Source organism: Rhinatrema bivittatum, chromosome 4 (genome assembly GCF_901001135.1).
Source record: "Rhinatrema bivittatum chromosome 4, aRhiBiv1.1, whole genome shotgun sequence".
Lineage (NCBI taxonomy): Eukaryota > Metazoa > Chordata > Amphibia > Gymnophiona > Rhinatrematidae > Rhinatrema > Rhinatrema bivittatum.
In genome coordinates, this window is record NC_042618.1 from 145,653,529 (window position 1) to 145,672,146 (window position 18,618).

General features: G+C 44.3%; 1 protein-coding gene across 3 annotated transcripts in view; it reads left to right on the plus strand.

Annotated features, from left to right (window-relative positions):
- Positions 1-18,618, plus strand: part of NPAS3 (neuronal PAS domain protein 3) — a 1,664,600-nt gene that overhangs the window by 1,594,070 nt on the left and 51,912 nt on the right. For all 3 annotated transcript variants that reach the window (XM_029598930.1, XM_029598933.1, XM_029598932.1), the window contains 2 exons: positions 3,584-3,777; positions 14,914-15,020. In XM_029598930.1, coding sequence (XP_029454790.1) covers positions 3,584-3,777; positions 14,914-15,020 — 301 coding nt within the window. The remainder of the gene's footprint in view (positions 1-3,583; positions 3,778-14,913; positions 15,021-18,618) is intronic.

Here is an 18,618-nt window from a genome sequence, read left to right on the forward strand (position 1 = left end):
GCGCCCCCTAATGCTCAGCGCCCTAGGCGATCGCCTAGTTCGCCTAGTGGTTCCGCCGGCCCTGCCAGCAAGCTTTCGCACTTTTTTCTCTCACATACTTATCTGTTTCTCTTGGCTCTTAGTAACCTTTTTTTATTCTATTTCCCTTCCACCCCTGCCATTAATGTAGAGAGCAGTGTTGGACCTGCATCTAAGTGAAATAGCTTAATTTAGTTAGGGGTATTAACCACCGCAATAAGCAAGCTACACCCATGCTTATCTGTTTATTCAGACTATGTAATTCAGTCCTTGTTGATTGTTGCCTGAATATAGATCCACCTTTCTTCATTCCCCCCTGCCGTTGAAGCAGAGAGCCATGCTGGCTCTCTGCTTCAATACAGAGAGTTTCAATGTTTGATTAGGGTGGTGAATAATGCATGGATTATGGTAATTAGCTTGTGTTTAAGATGACTCTGGTGTACATACATAAAAGAGGTTTTTACTACCTTTGAGTTGCTGAATTCCATCGTGAGGGTTTGATCAAGTTGAACACCAAGGTTTCGTTAAAGATTCTTTGGGCTGCAGGGGGGGTTCTTGCCAGAGAATACGGCGATCACAGGGGATGACCTTAGAGGCTTAACCAGAGGAGTTCTGATTTGGAGGGGTTTCATTTGAGTTTATGATTACTAAGTCATTGAGCTACTCTTAAGGCAGTTACTGAGGTTAGAAATGGAAGAAGTTTGATCAGATCCTATTTTGATGCAGAGTTGGATGTCATCTGTGAATAGGTGACAATGCAAACTGTATCTACATAATCAAGTTTGTTGCCTGAAAGGGATGGTATGAAAATCCATTTACTTTTTTAAATTACTTGTTAGGAATGCTCTTTGTATTGCAAGATATTTTTTTTCAGTGTAATGAAATAAAACATGCTGCTTATGGTGTGTAATATATATAAGATACAATGAGGCCAACATTCCAAAAATGCCTAGCTCTTAAATTTAGACCCCTAATTTAGATGCCTAATTTAGGCACCTTAGGGTCCTATGTTTTCAGATATTCATTGGCCTTAATTTAGGAACTTGCGTTAGGCACCTAGTTCTGAAAATCAATGCTAAATCCTAACTTTTCCCCCATTTTAACTCCACCCCTATGGTCACCCACTTTTAAGGCCCCCTAAATTTAGGAGCCTTGTGAACCTAGGAGTGTAAATTTAGGCATAGTCCTAGTACATTTTCAAAATGGCCAATTTAGGAGCCTAAATCCTTTGAAAATTGACCTCAATATATCAACATTTGGAAGTTGAAGTAAATCTACTTTGATATGTGCCTAAATCAACCTTGTCAAGTGCTGTGGCTTATATATATAATAGTATTATGTCAAAAATAGAGGTATAAAACAATTCCTAACATACCAAATATATATAAATATATGCAAAAAGAAATTGTATGTTAAATAAAACAAAAAATGTGCCATATAAATAACTGTTTATTTATATGGCACATTTTTGTTTTAGTTTTTTTTTAGTGTTTATATAGCTGGTAATTAAAACACCATTAGAGTATTGTTTATTAGAGTATGTAAGTACGTCTCCTGTGATACATCAATGTTTGATCCAATGAAGAATCTATTACATTTATGGATGAAGAGAAGAGACATGGTGGTGGCTTGCTGGAATGGAGGCTACTACCTGGTGATTACTACCCTTACTCAATAAGCCTTCACACGGTTAATGCAACTCCAACATTGCTCTCTGCTTCAACGGCAAGGGAAAATGTGGAAAAGAGGATTTGCATTCAGAAAACAATCAACAAGGACTGAATTACACAGTCTGGATAAACAAATAAGCGTGGGGGTAGCTTGCTCATTGCAGTGGTTACTACCCTAAACCAATTAAGCCTGATACTTCACTTTTGATGCAACTCCAACATTACTCTCTGCATCAACGTCAGGGGGTGGCAGGAAATTTGAATCAAACAATTACCAACAAGGGCCCTGAACTTGGTTGTTGGTGAAACAGATAAGTATGGGAAAATAAGTGTGGGAGCTTGCTGGGCAGGCTGGATGGGTAGTTTGGTCTTTTTCTGCTGTCGTTTCTATGTTTCTCTGTAAGTGATTTAAAAGAAACTGGATGTTATGCGCATGCACAGCGTTTTTTTGCTATGGGGTAGATACCTGCCGGTTACCCGCAATGTTAACACAGCACTAAAGATGATCCATAATAGTATATCGTGCAAGGTTAGAGAGATATCATTTTTTCCTTAATTTATTTAATACAGGAGTTGAGTTAGTTAATTACTATATTGTGAATGGTTTTTATTTTGTAGCTTTATAAATTGGGAAACACCATTTTTTGGTGATATTGGAATTTCAGATTTTGGCTTTTGTGAGGCAATTGGTAGGTACTTTTTGTATTTTTGAATTGGTCTGCAAGCACACTTAGGGGGTCATTCACTAAAGCTTTATCACGTGTGTTAGAGCCCTAACATAGAAACATAGAAATGACGGCAGAAGAAGACCAAACGGTCCATCCAGTCTGCCCAGCAGGTTTCACACTTTTTTTATCCCCTCATACTTATGTTACTCCTGGCTCTTAGTAACCTTTTGGTTCTATTTCCCTTCCACTCCCACCATTAATGAGAGAGCAGTGTTGGAACTGCATCTAAGTGAATTATCTAGCCCAATTAGTTAGGGGTAGCCACCGCCACAATAAGCAAGCCACACCCACGCCCACCTGCCCACCCAGACTAAATAATTCAGTCCTTGTTGGTTGTTGTCTGTATAACGTACACGATAAGGCCATATTGCTTGCAAAAAGGGCCTTTTCGTATGCGATATAATGCAAATTAGGGGGAGGGGAGGAGTCGGGGCGGGAGGAGTCGGCAGTGTCTTCGCTGCCGGTGATAACGTTACCAACGTTATCGTTGGCAGTAGCACACCGAATGGTGTGTTTGAGTGTGTGTAGTACAGAATCATCTAATCAATGTCATTATTGTTTTTAATTATTGTGTGATCACTTTTGTATCATAACTCAGTGTATATTTGCTTAAAATAAAGTGTAACATGTTGAAAAATTGAATTTCATTTATTTAACATACAATTTCCTTTTGTATATATTTATATTATACATAATAGTGCCATGGATTTGTAGTGTTACATTTCAGTACATTCAGTTCTGTGGCTGGCTATGTGACAGTGCTGCTCCAGACTACTAGGGTTGTATTGTGCTGGCAAAAAATAGATCTGAGTGCCTCTAGGAGCATGAAATATCACTCATTTACTTCAGTAAATGGCAGAGATACAAATTTTACATTTTTAATTAATAAACTGAGTAGATGGAAATAATTGAACAGATATGCAGCTGAGTAGTGTGGAGACACTGGACATTTCTGTTTAGGATCTGTTGTTGCTAAAGGATATATAAACTACATGTCAATAGAAGAAGATAGGAATAGTTTAAATGCTTGATTTTCCCAGTCTTGGTTTTCTGTAAGCAGCTTCTTGCAAGAAGAATGCCAATGTTTCCTCCGTCAGCTGCACCTCAGTGTACAGGAGATGCCATCGTTGCTTTCACAGTTTTGCCTCTCTTCTTCTCAATCTGCAGGTGATCCACATCACTGGACGGCTGCGGCTGAGGGTGTCGCTATCCCACGGGCGGACCGTCCCTAGCCAGATCATGGGGATGGTAATTGTTGCTCATGCTTTGCCACCTCCTACGATTAACGAAGTGAGGATCGACTGCCACATGTTTGTTACTCGTGTAAATATGGATCTCAATATCATTTACTGTGAAAATAGGTACAGTACTTTTAACTTTTCCTTTACACACAGAAAGTTAAGTTTGTGCCTAATATCATCCCCTGCCCATTAAACGACAAGCCTGCGTAGGTAGAGCTAAGAATGGGAACAGATTCCTGACTGTGCTGCAGTTTAGCTGCAATGTCCAGGTCACTTTCACTAGAGTTATGGGGGATGGCTTGCTCGACAATCCACCCACAGACCCTCTAGCTCTCATGTGACAGTGGCCAATGCGAAGCTTCAGAGGAACAGAGGAGCTGGGCTATAGTGGTGTTTATTATTATTTTTACGCCTGCGTTTGCTTTGCTAACACTCTCCCTGCATAACTTCTTGAGAGATGCGGCCTCGCAAGCTGATGGCCCAAAAAGAAGCCTCCTCTCTGATGCATACAGTATATGCCAACAGGTGTCAAGCCTACTGTGACAGTCATCCTTCCTGCCAGGCCAAGGGTATCTCTTCGGCAGTCAAGGAAACCTTGAGGCTGACTCATGTCATTACTGCCTTATCCCATAGACTTGCAATGTACAACAACCTTCTTCCGACTTAGGGTGTTGCTCCTCTTGTTTGAATCGATTCATGCAAAATCCTCTGAGCTTTCTCTCACACACACTCTATGCACAGGAGAAAAGTAAAAGGGACTGCAGATGTTCAGCCAGATAATATTACATTGTAATTTGCATGGAAAGAGTAAGGAATTCCCAGTGGAGGTGGCAGAGACAAAAGCAGTAACGGAACTGGGATAAGCACAGAGGATCCTTAGCTGCGAGGAAATAAAGGGAAAGGCTGTGTATGTAACATTGAACATAAATTGTATGTCACTTTAGGGTGACATTTTGGTCCACATTAGTGCTGTGTACAAACTTAAATGAAATTAAAGGCTGAAAAATCAGGAACCCCCAAACTTGGTCCTAAAAGGCTGCAACTCAGGCCTTCAAGATTTTCGCACTAAATAGGCATAAGATCTGTTCGTATACACTGACTTTGTTGTATGCAAATAGATCTCATGCATGAGGAGATTCGGACCCTCAGGAACCGAGTTTGGGGACCCTGATTGAGATCAACAAGGGTCTAAGTGGCTGTAACAGGGAGAAATTTAAGTAGCCTGGATGGGTCTTACCATCCTTATTTGTCATCATAGTCTATGTTTCTCTGCGAAACAGCACTAAGAATGCCATGGAAGAGAGAGCTGCGGTACTAATGATTAGGTGGTGAAAAAGACAGTCTCATACATACGAATGGTAAAGTGGGGGTTAGGGTGTATCAATGTATATCTCCCTTTTTTTCCTGTCTTCAAGAAGTATTCCCTTCAGATGCTGCAGAGGTTGTTGAAAGCCTGGTCGCAACACTAGATGAGGATTTTTCCCTGTGAGGCAGCAAAGCTGTAAAGCCCAAGGGAATTCATACTCGCAGCCTTACAATAAACACGTCCACACATCAAGAGTTGTTTTCCAGAGCAAAATAACACTTTAGTAAAAATCAAGTAAAGCAGTACAAAAATAGAAAAGTAAGGAAAGCAGCTCTTTACCTGGTATTCAAATGGTAGAAGGTCTCAATCAGAAGAGAGAGAAATAAAATCACAAGAAGTCACTTTCTCTGACTGCTGGAGTAACAAGTGCAAGAATTAGGAGCTCCGTACGGGTTTCCTCTCCCTTAAGGCTCCAAATGGGACTGGAATCCTTGCCTCCCATTTAGAAAAGAAGGATTCAGATAACCTTGCTGGTGAACACTGCAGCAAGAACTCACGCCAGGTGGCTGAAGGAGAGAAACACACTCTCTGAAAGGAGAGAAAGCAAACCATCCTTTCCCTTCCAAGATCTCTAGACTCGAGTCGCAGCCGTTTGCCCATCTGTCCCTTACTCCTCTGGTGAATGACTTCCCCCTAGTAGTGACTCACAGAGACCCCGGCATAAATTTGGCCCCTCTTCTGATGTTTATCTGTGAAGGCAACGGTTGCGCTAAGTCCCAGATCTAAGTCTCTGCACAGTCCCATGAGCCCCCGGGGTGGTGCTTCTCCGAAAAGGAAGAGGATATACTTCCAGAGCCATTGGAAAACTCTTCAGTGGGTAATGGCCTCAGAAAGTGCAATGCAGATGGATGTACACACCTAATAACAGTCTGGATGGGTGCGCCAAATCAATTTTAGTGTAGCAGATCTTCCAAGGTAGTTAACTGGCACCATACCCATTTGGTTCTGGCTACATCTGGGTCCCAACTTATTCTCCAACTCTCTCTCGGGCCGATACAGTAAACCTTGCGGGAGAGCAGGCCCGGGCCACTCTCCTGGGCGCGCGATTCACTAAGCCAAGGTATGCAAATTAGGGCCCGCGGTACAAAGGAGGCACTAGGGACACTAGCGCGTCCCTAGCGCCTCCTTATTGACAGAAGCGGCGGCTGTCAGCGGGTTTGACAGCCGACGCTTAATTTTACCCGCGTCGGTTGTCGAACCTGCTGACAGCCACGGGTTCAGAAAACGGACGCCGGCAAAATTGAGCGTCCGTTTTCCAACCCGCAGGCAGATTTTTTTTTTTTTTTTTAAGTCAGAGGGTGTACAGAAAAGCAGTTTTTTCTGCTTTTCTGTACACTTTCCCGGTGCCGGCCGAAATTAAAATGTGCGGCTTGGCTGCACATTTTACTTTCTGTATCGCGCAGGAATGACTAATAGGCTCATCAACATGCATTTGCATGTTGCGGGCACTATTAGTTTCGGGGGGGTTGGCTGCGCATTTTCCATTCGCTATTACCCCTCACTGTATAAGGGGTAAAAATAGCGCATCCAAACGAGGGCTAACAGTGCGCTCGGCCTGAGCGCACTAGTCCCGTCTGTGTGTCTCTGAAAGTGATCTTCAGAATTGGTGTCCTGAAATGATCTCACCTTCCAGGCCATGGAATGGAAAGCATCCCCAGGTGGGCAGGGATTTCCTTGGCACAGTGGAAATTCCCTTTTCAAAACTACCTGAGGTCCAGTTGCGCTTCCGTTCTTCATGACTCTCAGTCATCTTCTCTCTTTTTGAGGTAGAGACTCTGGGGGGGGGGGGGGGGGAGGAGGTCTCCAGACTTAATCCTCTTACTCCTTATTTTCCTTTCCAGATGGTAATGTGAGATCATTCAGGATGAAAGGTCCAGTGCAGCAGAGAAAGAGAGCCCTCTCCTTTCCCCACTGCTGGGCAGGAAAGGCAGTAGCAAAAAAACATGCCCCCAAACAGAAGGCAAAACTCTTCACAAAAATACTCAGTCACCCAGCACAGTCGTCAGTGTCCATCCACAGGGTGTGAGATGGAATTAGCAGATCTTCTCTCGTCCCGATCTTTCCCAGAGGCAGGGGGATTTTTCCAGACCAGGAGATCCAGAAAACACCGAAAAGTAAATTGAAAAATTCCTTAAACAAACTGCAGAAACCTCAAGGCAACCTCAACAGCCAAGTTGTGGGCCAGAGAGGTTTCTGCCTCCTTTCTATCCTGGTCCACCATGGATGTGAGGCCTAGCCCACCAGGTAGAGGGAAAACCACTCTAAAGAAGCAGCTCCTTATCCTTAGTCTGCCAACTCAGAATGCCACACTGGTCTCCCACTATGCCTGCCTTTGAGCAAATAGAAGTTTACTACTCCAGCAGCCTTGCAGGGGTGCTATGACAAGTGGTCCACTCCTCTCCTAACTCTTTATCGCATGTCCTAAACTAGGGCCATCTAGTGGAGATCCCAAGGGGATCTCTACATACATTTTCAACAGAGACCCACCCTTTTTGTGGTGGACCAGGCAAATTAATCAAAAAAATAGTCTATACCCCTGGAGCCTCCTGTTCCCGGAAATTTGATCCCTTTAATCTGTGGTGAAGGTTTAAACAAATTGGGTGATAGAAGGACAGTTCTGAGATCCTTAGAAGAAACATGCAGTCCTACAAATGTAATCCCATGTTAGGGCACACAAAATGATGGGAGGGGTTTCCATCTCCCAAATGTATTTAATGGGTTCCAATTTATGGGTCATGCAAATGGTGACGTAGACCCAGATGAAGACAACAGGTGTAGCTTGCAAAACTCTGGACTGGTCAGTGAGAACCACCACCATCCTCTTCTCTATGAACTCTGATGCTTAAACTGTCCCATGATGCTGTCAACATTAAGAGGAGTCACACCACTCTTACATAAATACAGCGTTTAACTTTATTTCTTGTTGTAATCCAGTCACTACATACCTTAGGACGGTAACTTTTAAATAGGCGCACAGGCACATATGTGTGCACGTTCTTCAGCCTGCGCCCAGGGACACAACCATTTTAAAACATTTACATGTTTAATAGAGTCGGGTAGACAGATACTGTAAATACTGTATAATCAGAATTCATAGGATACTATCTGGTACTCCACAGGATAAGAGTATCTTTCTCTCAGCCTTCACTTGAACAACAATTAGATCACTCATCTATACCTACTAAACATTTTACAGGAATATAAAGGTTACATTCCTTATAGTATAGTTCTTCCATTTTCACACTATTAAATATTCTTTCTTTTTCCTTATCTCAAACTACATCCAAACCACAAAGGACATGTACAACACTCCGAGATTCCTCTTCCTGTTAAACACCAGACTCAGACCCTTGTGGGAAATGAGGTTCACCTTCTTTGGATTTAATTCGCTGACGACTTCTTCACTTGACCTTCCACACCAAGCTCTCCACCTTTCCCCTCCAGCAAGTTGTAGGTCTCCCCGGGTATCCTCCAATAAGGGCGAGCAGTAAAGGGCGACGGGCAAAAAGACATGCCAAGAAAAAGACGCCATAAAAAAGGGCGTGATTTATAATGGCGCATCACAAAAAGGCTCGCCTTAATAGAGGCGAGGATTGATGGGGACGCGTCCGTCGCCCTTTACTGCTCACCACTGTTCCCGGACAGAAAGCCCGCCCCCTTTCCTCAGTTTGAGAGGGTGCGTGGCAGGGCCCTCCTGGATCGCCGAATTGGGGGGGGGCGGAGGGGCTCTGCCACCCCACGAAGCTACATTAACGAGGGGTTGGGCGGAGGGCGACGGTCAAAAAGGCGGCGCTCTTAAGGCGCACCTTTTTTTATGGCGCCTTTTTGCCCCTTGCTCTTTCTTGCTCGCCCTAATTGAAGTAAACCGTCTCCCTGGTACCCTTCACACCCTAGGTTCTTCATGGGTCACTCCTCATTGTAGAGCAACCTCTTTTAGGTCTATAAGAGTACCGTGCATCGCGTGCCGGGTAACAGTGCCACCTGCTGAGTGGATCTGGACTAATAATGGTACCTGAGAGTTCATTTCACGCTGGTTAGTGTACAGGATTATGGAGACAAGTTGTCTCATTCTCACTCCCTTCTTTACACAATTACGTTGCACTCCACTAATTTGAAAGAAATACTTATAAAAAGGTAATATGAAGTAAAAATCATTTGCCGTAACAAGAAAGAAAAGTCCCGCCTTGAAGACAGAGAACCAAGAAGCAAGCAATGTGATATTCTAAGAGAAAATACCAGGTGCTGCCACATCAATTGTGTATTTCACACCTAAGAAACAAATGAACTCTTGTATTTTAAAGTATGTGCCAAGATCTAGCACCTAAATGCATGTTTGTTGTACCAGATTTTGTTTGTCTCATTTTAGTCTGTATTTTTTTTTATTTGCTCTGATTTTATGCTTTTTGCTTATGTAATCCACTGTGAGTGTGCAAAATTAGAGAAGCAGACACTAAATGTTTGAAATAAATAAATAAATAAAACATCTGGATGATCGGTGCTGTCCACCCATAGGTGAAAAGTGCACAGGCTAGGCAAAGCTCCTGAAATGGTTTAGAAAAAACAAGCAAAACCCCAAAAGTTTCTAAAGTGAAAAAAAAATCATGAAAAGCACCAGGATGTTAAACTGGAGTTTTAAAGGAACAAGATTAAAAGGGATGGCACGACCAAACACCCTTTCACCTCAGCACAAAAATCCTCTCCCTTGACACATCAAGGTGGATGATGGGGCGAGAAATGGTTGAGAAACACTAACGTGAAAATATCCCCCATAAGAAAACCAATCTCTTTAAATGGAAGGTGTCTGTAATCATTCACTACAAACAGTGGAAATGATTTCCCTCTTTTATTCTGTAAAGCCTGAATGGCCATGGCCTCCGAGGAAAGCCTTTGATGCCCTGCACACTGCTGTGTTCTTTCAAAGCATTCAAAATGTGGGTGCAGAAGTGGTTCTGTTAGAAAGCTCGCCTGAAAAGACCGACCCTACTGTGAAACCTGACTCATTTTGCCAGGTGAAAGACCGGTCATTTTAAGCTTGGCATCGGTCACTGATGCAAAGTGGTAGGTTTATTTTTGGAGGTACTGAGGCACAGTGATGGCAATGTCTTTCTCGTTTTCCATAATAACAGCAATATAATGTTGCACATTGATGCTACTTTAGCCAGTTCACTTCCTGGCCTGTGTGAGGTTTATGCACAGTAATCAGCAGTGGCCGTGCTAGGTTCTGATGAGAGTCCAACCTCAGGAAGGAACCAGTGCAACTGGGTCTATAGCTGGTATGCAAACGAAAATGTAAAAAGAGTCAGCAGCCTCTGCACATGGCCATGTCACGGCAGTTTACTCCGTGAAATTCGCAATTGGGCTGGGAGAGGGGTCATAACTTCTGTTGAAGCCCCACCCACAGCAAAATAGTGACTTCTTGTGAGTGGAGTGACAGCCAGTAGAGTAGGGCCAGGTCGAAGAACAGCCATGGGGAACGAAGACTATAGTACGAAAACACAGCCCCTATATATAACTTACATTTGAGGAGATATCTGGCAGGCCCTGATATCCCTTTTCCACCTCTTTCCTTCATGCCCTGAACTATTACATGGGCGCTTATAAAGTGGTTCCCAATTGGTGGTCCACAGGTATAACAAGAGGTAGAAGGAGCCCAAGGGCTTGCTGGTCAAGTTCTCTATTCTTAATTTTTTTAACAGTAGCTGCAGTTTTTTTGTTTTTTTTAAATAGGACAGTTTTAGAAAGAAAATGTCCGCACACAGTTGAGCAGTTCTGGCAACAGTTTGCGGCAAAATTTAATTTTTGTTATGACGTGAATTGGAATCGCTGCTGTTTCCATGAGGCATTTTGTATCCGTATAGAAACATGATGGCAGAAAAAGACCCAATGTCATCTACCCAACTAATTTAGCTTTATAATTCCTATCACTCCCTCAGAGATCCCCTGTGTTTATCCCCTGCTTTCTTGAATTCACAATGGAGCGCGCGCATGTTATAAAATCGGGCGTACATTTGGTGGTGCCAGGTGCGTACCTTTTAAAATCTGCCCCATACTGTTTTTGTTTCCACCACCTCCACTGGGAGGCCGTTCCATGCATCAACTAAAATTACTCCTGAGTCTACCCCCTTTCACCCTCATCCCATGACCCCTTGTTTTAGAACCTCTATCACCCCTATCTTGCCTTTCTTCTGCAGTCTATATGTTAGATCATTAAGTCTATCCCCATATGCTTTAGAAAAAAGACCACTCACCATTTTAGTAGCCACCCTCTGGACCAATTCCAACTGGCTTATATCCTTTTGAAGGTGAAGTCTCCAGAATTGTATACAGTATCCGAATGAGGTCTCACCAGGGACCTATGCAGTATACAGGGGCAATATCACCTCCCTTTTTCTGCTGACTATTCCTCTCCCTATGCAGCCATGCATCTTTCTGGTATGTGCAATCATTTTATCCATCTGCTTGGTCACCTTAAAATCATCAGATACAATCACCTCCAGATCCTGCTCTTCTTTCATGCTTAGAATAATTTCATCCCAATACTCTACCTCTCCCTTGTGTTTTGCATCCTAAATGCATTAGTCTGCATTTTTCAGTATTAGCTGCCAGACTCTAAACCATTCCTTGAGCTTTGCTAGATCCCTCCTCATGTTTTCCACAGTTTCCTGGCTGTCTACCCTGTTGCAGATTTTGATATCATCTTCAAAAAGACAAACATTTCCCGACAAACCTTCCGCTATGTCAATTATGAAAATGTTGAAATGAACCAGTCTAAGAACCGACCCCTGAAGCACACCACTACTAATGCCCCACCCACCCCAGAGTATTCTATTTACCACTATCTTTTGTTGCCTCCCACTCAGCCAGTTTCTAACCCAATAAGTCACTCTAGTCCCATACCTAAGGTGCTCAATTTATTTATAAGTTGCTTATGTGGAACTGTGTCAAAGCCCTTACCGAAATCTAGCACTTTCCCTTGATCCAACTCTCTAGTCATCTAATCAAAGAAATTGATCAGATTCATCTGACAAGATCTACCTCTAGTAAAACCATGCTGCCTCGGATCTTGCAGTCCATTGGATTCTAGAAACTGCATTATCCTTTGTTTTAGCAATGGCTGCATTAATTTGCCCACCACAGAAGTAAGACTAACTGGCTTGTAGTTCTCCGCCTCCTCCTTTTCACTTTTATGAATAAGAACCACATCCGCCCATCTCCACTCCTCTGGAATTGCCCCCAACTCTAGAGAAGCATTGAAAAGATCAGCCAGCAGAGCTGCCCGATACTTCTTAATGCCCTCAGATGTATCCCATCCGGCTCCATTGCCTTACCTACTTTAAGTTTAAATTAGTACAGGACATGATGAAGTTCAGCTTAATGTAGTTGTGCGCTACAGACCATCAGACTATCCAGAGCTTGTTCAAAAGGGTACATGAATTCAAACAAGCACAACCAAAATATGGAAAACTATAGAGATGCCAGCTCCTGACATTTACAGACATTTACTTGACTAATGACAAATAGTCTGTGTACTGTAAGCGTTTTTTAATAATATTTTTATCGAAGAATCAATCAAGGTGTGGAAAAAACAAACCATAAGAGAAATAACAAATATGAATGAATGTACATTTTACAGGATCAATACAGTAGAGCAGTGTTTTCCAACCCTTTCATGGCCAGTGCACACCTGTACAAGTGTTGCATGGCACATCAGTCTCCCTGGAGCAGGCAGTGAGGACATGGAGCAGACTCATAGGGCCAAAAGAAGAGTGAGAAGAGCACTGAAAGCTCTTCTAGTCTATCTTCCAAATTTTAAAATGAAGGGGGAGAGGGGGCTGAGACATGCATGAACTCTTCACAATGCACCAGCTCCCTATGGGGCTGATGCAATACGGTGTGCTCAGCCGAGCGCACTGTTAACCTGCAGTCGGACACGGGTAGAATAGGCGCTAATCAATCCCCTAATGCATTAAGGGGATTAGCGCCTATTCAATGCGTGTTCAACGTGGAGTGAATCTAATAGCACTCATCACATGCAAATGCACATGAATGAGGCTATTAGGCATTCACTCCTGATGCAAAAAGAAAAAAAAATTGTGTCTCAGACGCACATTTAATTGTCATCTATTAACGCCTGCCTGGAGCAGGCGTTAATAGTTGTGCGCATCACAAAAAAGTACAGAATTGCAGAAAAAAACTGCTTTTCTGTACTGCCTCCTACTTAGTATTGTGTGATATTAAGTAGGATGACAAATAAAAGAAAGAAAAGTTAAAAAAAAAACAAAAAACTGATGCTCGGACCCATCACGAAAACCAACGCCGAGTCTATCTGTCGGCAGTCACGAAAACCGATTGGGTTCATGTTAGCAAGGACGCGACTCTAGCGTATCCTTGCTAACATGACCCCCTAATTTTAATATTGCATGGCATCCCCCCTTGGGGGTGCCCCTGTACACATTAAGAGAGCGGGCTCTGACTGTTCAGCGCCCGCTTTCTACACGACTTTATTGCATCGGCCCCATAGGAGAAGGGAGGTGTCAGTGTTATGCAAGCAGCTGGCTCAGTTAGTTACCTTGGCTGCTACATGCAGCCACCAGGGCTCCTTCGCTACTGCTGCTGCCAACATTCAAAGTGAGCCACATCCAGTGTTCAGTGCACACTCTTCCCATCTGTGGGGATAAGACTCAACAATGGGGAAGATGAGGAAATGCTGTGTGCAATGTGTGTGTGTGCTCCACAAAATGGGGCCCAGTTATCCATGCTCTGCATGCAGCCCATTAATGCCCACGTTTCGGGACTCATAAGATGCATGGCATGTTTACTCATGTTCTCAGAAAGAGTTCCGATTAGGTTACGAGCCATTGCTGGTGATTCTTGCTGTTGCAAAGTGCTGAGAGCAGAGCCCAGGTGCTGGTCTGGATCTGAGCATCGGGCAGTGGTGACTTTTTTTTTTCATGGCACACCTGATCGGGTCTGAAGGCACACCAGTTGGGAAACACTGGTGTAGAGGAACCTGACAGTGAATGTCTCAAGTTATTTATGGAGTCTTACTCCTTAAAAAAAAAAAAAAAAAAGCACCCCCCCTCCTCCCCAGTTTCCCCTTGTCAGAATGTAATGCCATGTTTTGTGCGTGGTGTGCTCTTATACTTACAAAAACGCTTCACCCCCAGGAAGTTGCATCATCCCATTATTGAGCTGGTTGTAAATACTAACTATGAACAGCTTAAGAGTCCCTACTTTCTCCTGAGGAGCAGGTGTCCATTTCTGTAAGATCTTTACCTCCCATTCCCTTCAGGGCTACAGAGAAGACCCTGTGGCAAAATGCCACATAGCAGGGGATTGACCCTACCCATCTGTGAATGCTTGGATATTTCTTGCCCAATATATTTGATGAAATTCATTTTTAATGGCCTTAACCGTGATAGTCTTAAATACTATAAAATTGGTTTCCCTTTGCCTGCTTGAGCATCTAAAGACTGAGCAGTCTCATGGTCCACCCTTAATTAGTTTACCTATTTATTTATTTATTTTAAAGCACTTATTACCCACCCTTCCTACGTTCAGAGCAGGGTATAAAAGTGAACAAATAGATGTTCAGGGCTGGGTACAATATAAAACATATATAAAACAATGGCAAAAGGGGAAGGGCAATACCGAATCTTCCTGAGAATATTGAGATAAATGTGGTTGATATGTAGAGATGTCCCACTTTTCAGAAGTTTAGATTCTGAAAGTCCTCCCTTTCTTGCTGTCTCTTTCATGTCCTGGGCACCGGCACAGGGAAATCTTGGCTGGTTAAAGAACTGAAGTTTGGAGTTTGGATATTTTTTCGTATTTTCTCAAACGTCTTCTTTTGTGTTTATATGCTAATTGCTAGGCTTTGTCTTTTCTAGAATTAGTGATTACATGGACCTGACACCTTTGGATATCGTGGGGAAGAGGTGTTACCACTTCATCCATGCCGAAGATGTAGAAGGAATCAGGCACAGTCACTTAGACTGTAAGTATTTTGCTTACTGTGTATCACTCTGAGCCATCACAATCTTTATCTAACCGTGCCTTTAAGGGAGTATATCCCTTTCATGCCAATTTATGGCATGAATTCTGCCTCCAGTCTGTTAAATCATTCAGTACCTGCACCGCTCTCCCACGCAGAGTTGCTGTTTGCTTCTGTAAGTTAAAATTATACCTGTTAGCTTTTGTCCTTGTGTGTCTTTATTTTTGAACAAAATAAGAACCTAATTTGTAGCAAGCATACTTTTTTTGAATTTTTTGCCAGTGTTTATACTTTTTCGATGCTGTGGTTTTTATTTTATTTGTTAAAGAAGTACTGCCCACGCCAGGCCTCGTTGCCAATTATCACCCTTCATTTCTCCGCTTTCAGTCCCTTTCTTCTGCACGATTTCACCTCGTCTCACCTTACCTTAGCCTGGATTGGTCATGTTTTGATACAACAGGGAGAACCAAATCTGCAGACTGGCAAATTTTTTCATTCCTTCTTGGTCTTGTTTAAAGGGGAGAAAAATTCTCGTTTACAAGTGTCCTTCTAGTTTCACGGTCACTAAGCAATAACTGAACTTCACTAGCCCTAGTACAGATTCCCATTTCTAGAGACCACATCTCAACCGAGGGCATTTTGCCCACTGTAATTGCATAGAATATTATAACAATGATATCCTGCAGCTGCTAATCCAGCCAATAAGAAATTCCATCCACCTTTTCTTCCCTCCTCCTTCAAGGAGTTCTTGCTTAAAGAATCAACTCCCACACCCCAGCATAGAAAGTGAACAAACTCCATACTGTTGTATCCGTAACGGCTGGACACCCAGCTGCATGGACAGCCCATAACGTTCCAGCACAGCCAGCTACACAAATCAGCATATGAACAGTGATTCAACTGTGCACACTAACGACTTCTTCCAAGGAACTCCTGCTAGAGGGAGCATCTCCTGCACCTCTCCTTCTTCAGTGCGTTTCAATAGAGGAACAAACCCAACTAGCCTGTACAGTAGCCTTACAGCCTTCCATATAGAGGCTGCAATGTAATGAAATGTGAGTAAACAAAGTGCATGGAACTTCAGTGCACACTTGCTTCACTCATATGCCAAATAAAGAGTTACACCTATTGTCTTCACTGTTACACAGCCTACTGGATCGGCTACCGCTTTGTTTTTTGGGTCCTTCTCTGCATTGGGCAATGATAGCCAATGCCTTGAATAACATGGGATTTGCATGGAAGAGCACTAATTTGTACATTCATTTGTGTACATGTGTGCTAAACACCTCATTAAATAGGGCATAAATTTGTACATACAGAAATTTGCATGCAACCGTGCTTTAGCATGTTCACATAGCCAAGCATACCTTCATACACTGGGATCTTAGTGAAGCTGAAAAACCACTCGAGGCGAATAACCAAGCAGCCCGGACACCCCTGGCTCTATTCCACCCCTACACCAGCCTAGTTGCACTCCACCAATTACACACAAGGAAAACACAACACACCATTTGGATGCAAAGGCCACAGCCGTTTATTAGAGTCCCTAACAGGAGAGTCCGGTCAATAATGTTTACAAACTTGCCACAGGCAGGTGCCAACAACTTCGATTTCCACCCAAGCAGAACCACGGGGTCTCATGGCCAGCAAGCCCCAGAAACAGGTGTCGCAATCGCCACACACTGGATGGGTTCTATGCCCAGACCACCATAAAGTAAGCCCCCGCCAGAGCCCATCCTCCGGAGGGAATCTTGGCCAAGCCACCACAAAGCAAGCCCTGCCGGAACCCTTCCTTATGTATCCAGACATCCATCCATCAAGGCCCCGAACCTGGGCCTGACATTGATCATCCATGGCCAATAAGTGATGACCCTTAGGCCTCTATCGCACATACTGGCACCTCCCAGCTTCCTTCTAATGCCTCTGCCTTTACAAATGATTTCCTGGACTTGGTTGCTGCCGCCACAGGGGCATGGCTCGCACGGGCATGGAAGTACCCTTCCATGCCACAGGGGCCTGGCTCGCACGGGCATGGAAGTACCCTTCCACCTGCATGCAACGGGCACCCCCCAAGCAATGGCTACGACTCCTGCATCCAGTCCGTGAATAACTACTGCATAGTGTACAGGAACAGTTCATTTCCCCAATTTGACAAGTGTACTCTGTCCGGAGCCTATAATTCTGCACAATGTCCATCAACCCATTCATGTCCAAATGACATCGTCTTGGTGTTGTATGGCTTTGGCTACCTGGCAATTGAACTTGGCACGGTGACTCTCCCACCATCCAGAGCACCTCATGCTATGTCAGGATATCATTTCGGGCCAGCAAATTTGAAGATGGCCACGATGAGGCAAGGACGGTCATGATGAGGTAATGCGGCTCACGTCTTCAGTGATCATGTTACACAGAGCGATGCTGATGCCACTGTCTAAATTGTTGCCACCAGGTGTATGATGATTAGGTCAGGCGATGTCAGGTTCACTGTTCCCAACTGCAGCCTGGTGACAAAGCATGCCTTGTTGACCCAGCCGTTTGATTGTCCATCCTTTTCCAACAGCTCCCTTCACCAGAGGGGTCCCAGGCAGTCCACCTCACACAGGACCTCCAGGCCCTTCACAGACATGTCCAGCCGTTTCTCTGTCAAGGCCCAATTCCCAGGCCTGACATTAGTGCCCATAGTCCAAGTGCTGAGAAGGCCGCGTACCCCTCGAACAGCCTGTGAACAAGACCCTCTTATGATCATCTTCACTAGAGGAGTCCTGGGCAGTCCACCACGTGGCAGGACCTTCCAGAGCCCCTCCAAGTTGTGTCCAGCCATTGATCCATCAAGGTTCCATCCCTGGGCCCGATATTATTGTCCATGGCCCAAGCACTGGGAGGTGGGGTACTGGGCAGTCCGCCACACAGCAGGACAATCCAGAGCCCCTCCAAGAGGTGTCTGGCCATTGATCCATCAAGGTCCCATCCCCGGGCCTGACATTATTGCCCATGGCCCAAGCACCAAGAGTTGGGGTCCTGGGCAGTCCACCACACAGCAGGACAATCCAGAGCCCCTCAAAGATGTTTCCGGCCGTTGATCTATCAAGGCTCAATCCCTGGGCCTGACATTAGCACCCATGGCCCAAGCGCCAAGAGGTGGCCCCAAGGCCTGGCTGCCCTCACCAGAAGGGTCCTGGGCAGCTAGCCCCCTGACTTTGTCAGATTGACAAGCATCCCACTTCAACCTTGATCTGTCCTGGACTGTATCACTTCTGGGCCCACCATGCCATTCGCGATGCTGACGTCCACCCACCACAAGCCTCGCAGCTATAATGCAATCCGCAAGGCTCTGTAGCTCACTGACATGCAAAGTTCCAAGGACTGAAAGCTTGAAGGCAACCTGGAAGAACGTAGCTCATGAAACAACTTGGAAGTACGTAGCTCGCACTCACCTACAGCTGCCCCGGGCAGAACACTCCAAAGCAGTAACCGGAGTTGGGACATTGGTCTTCGCGTGTTGGGCCAAGAGGATATGCCAAGGTGGTAATTGGAGGTCATGTGTCAGCGGTTTCCACATGTCATGCCACGGCAAAGGGTTCCTTGGCAAGGCCCCGCAACA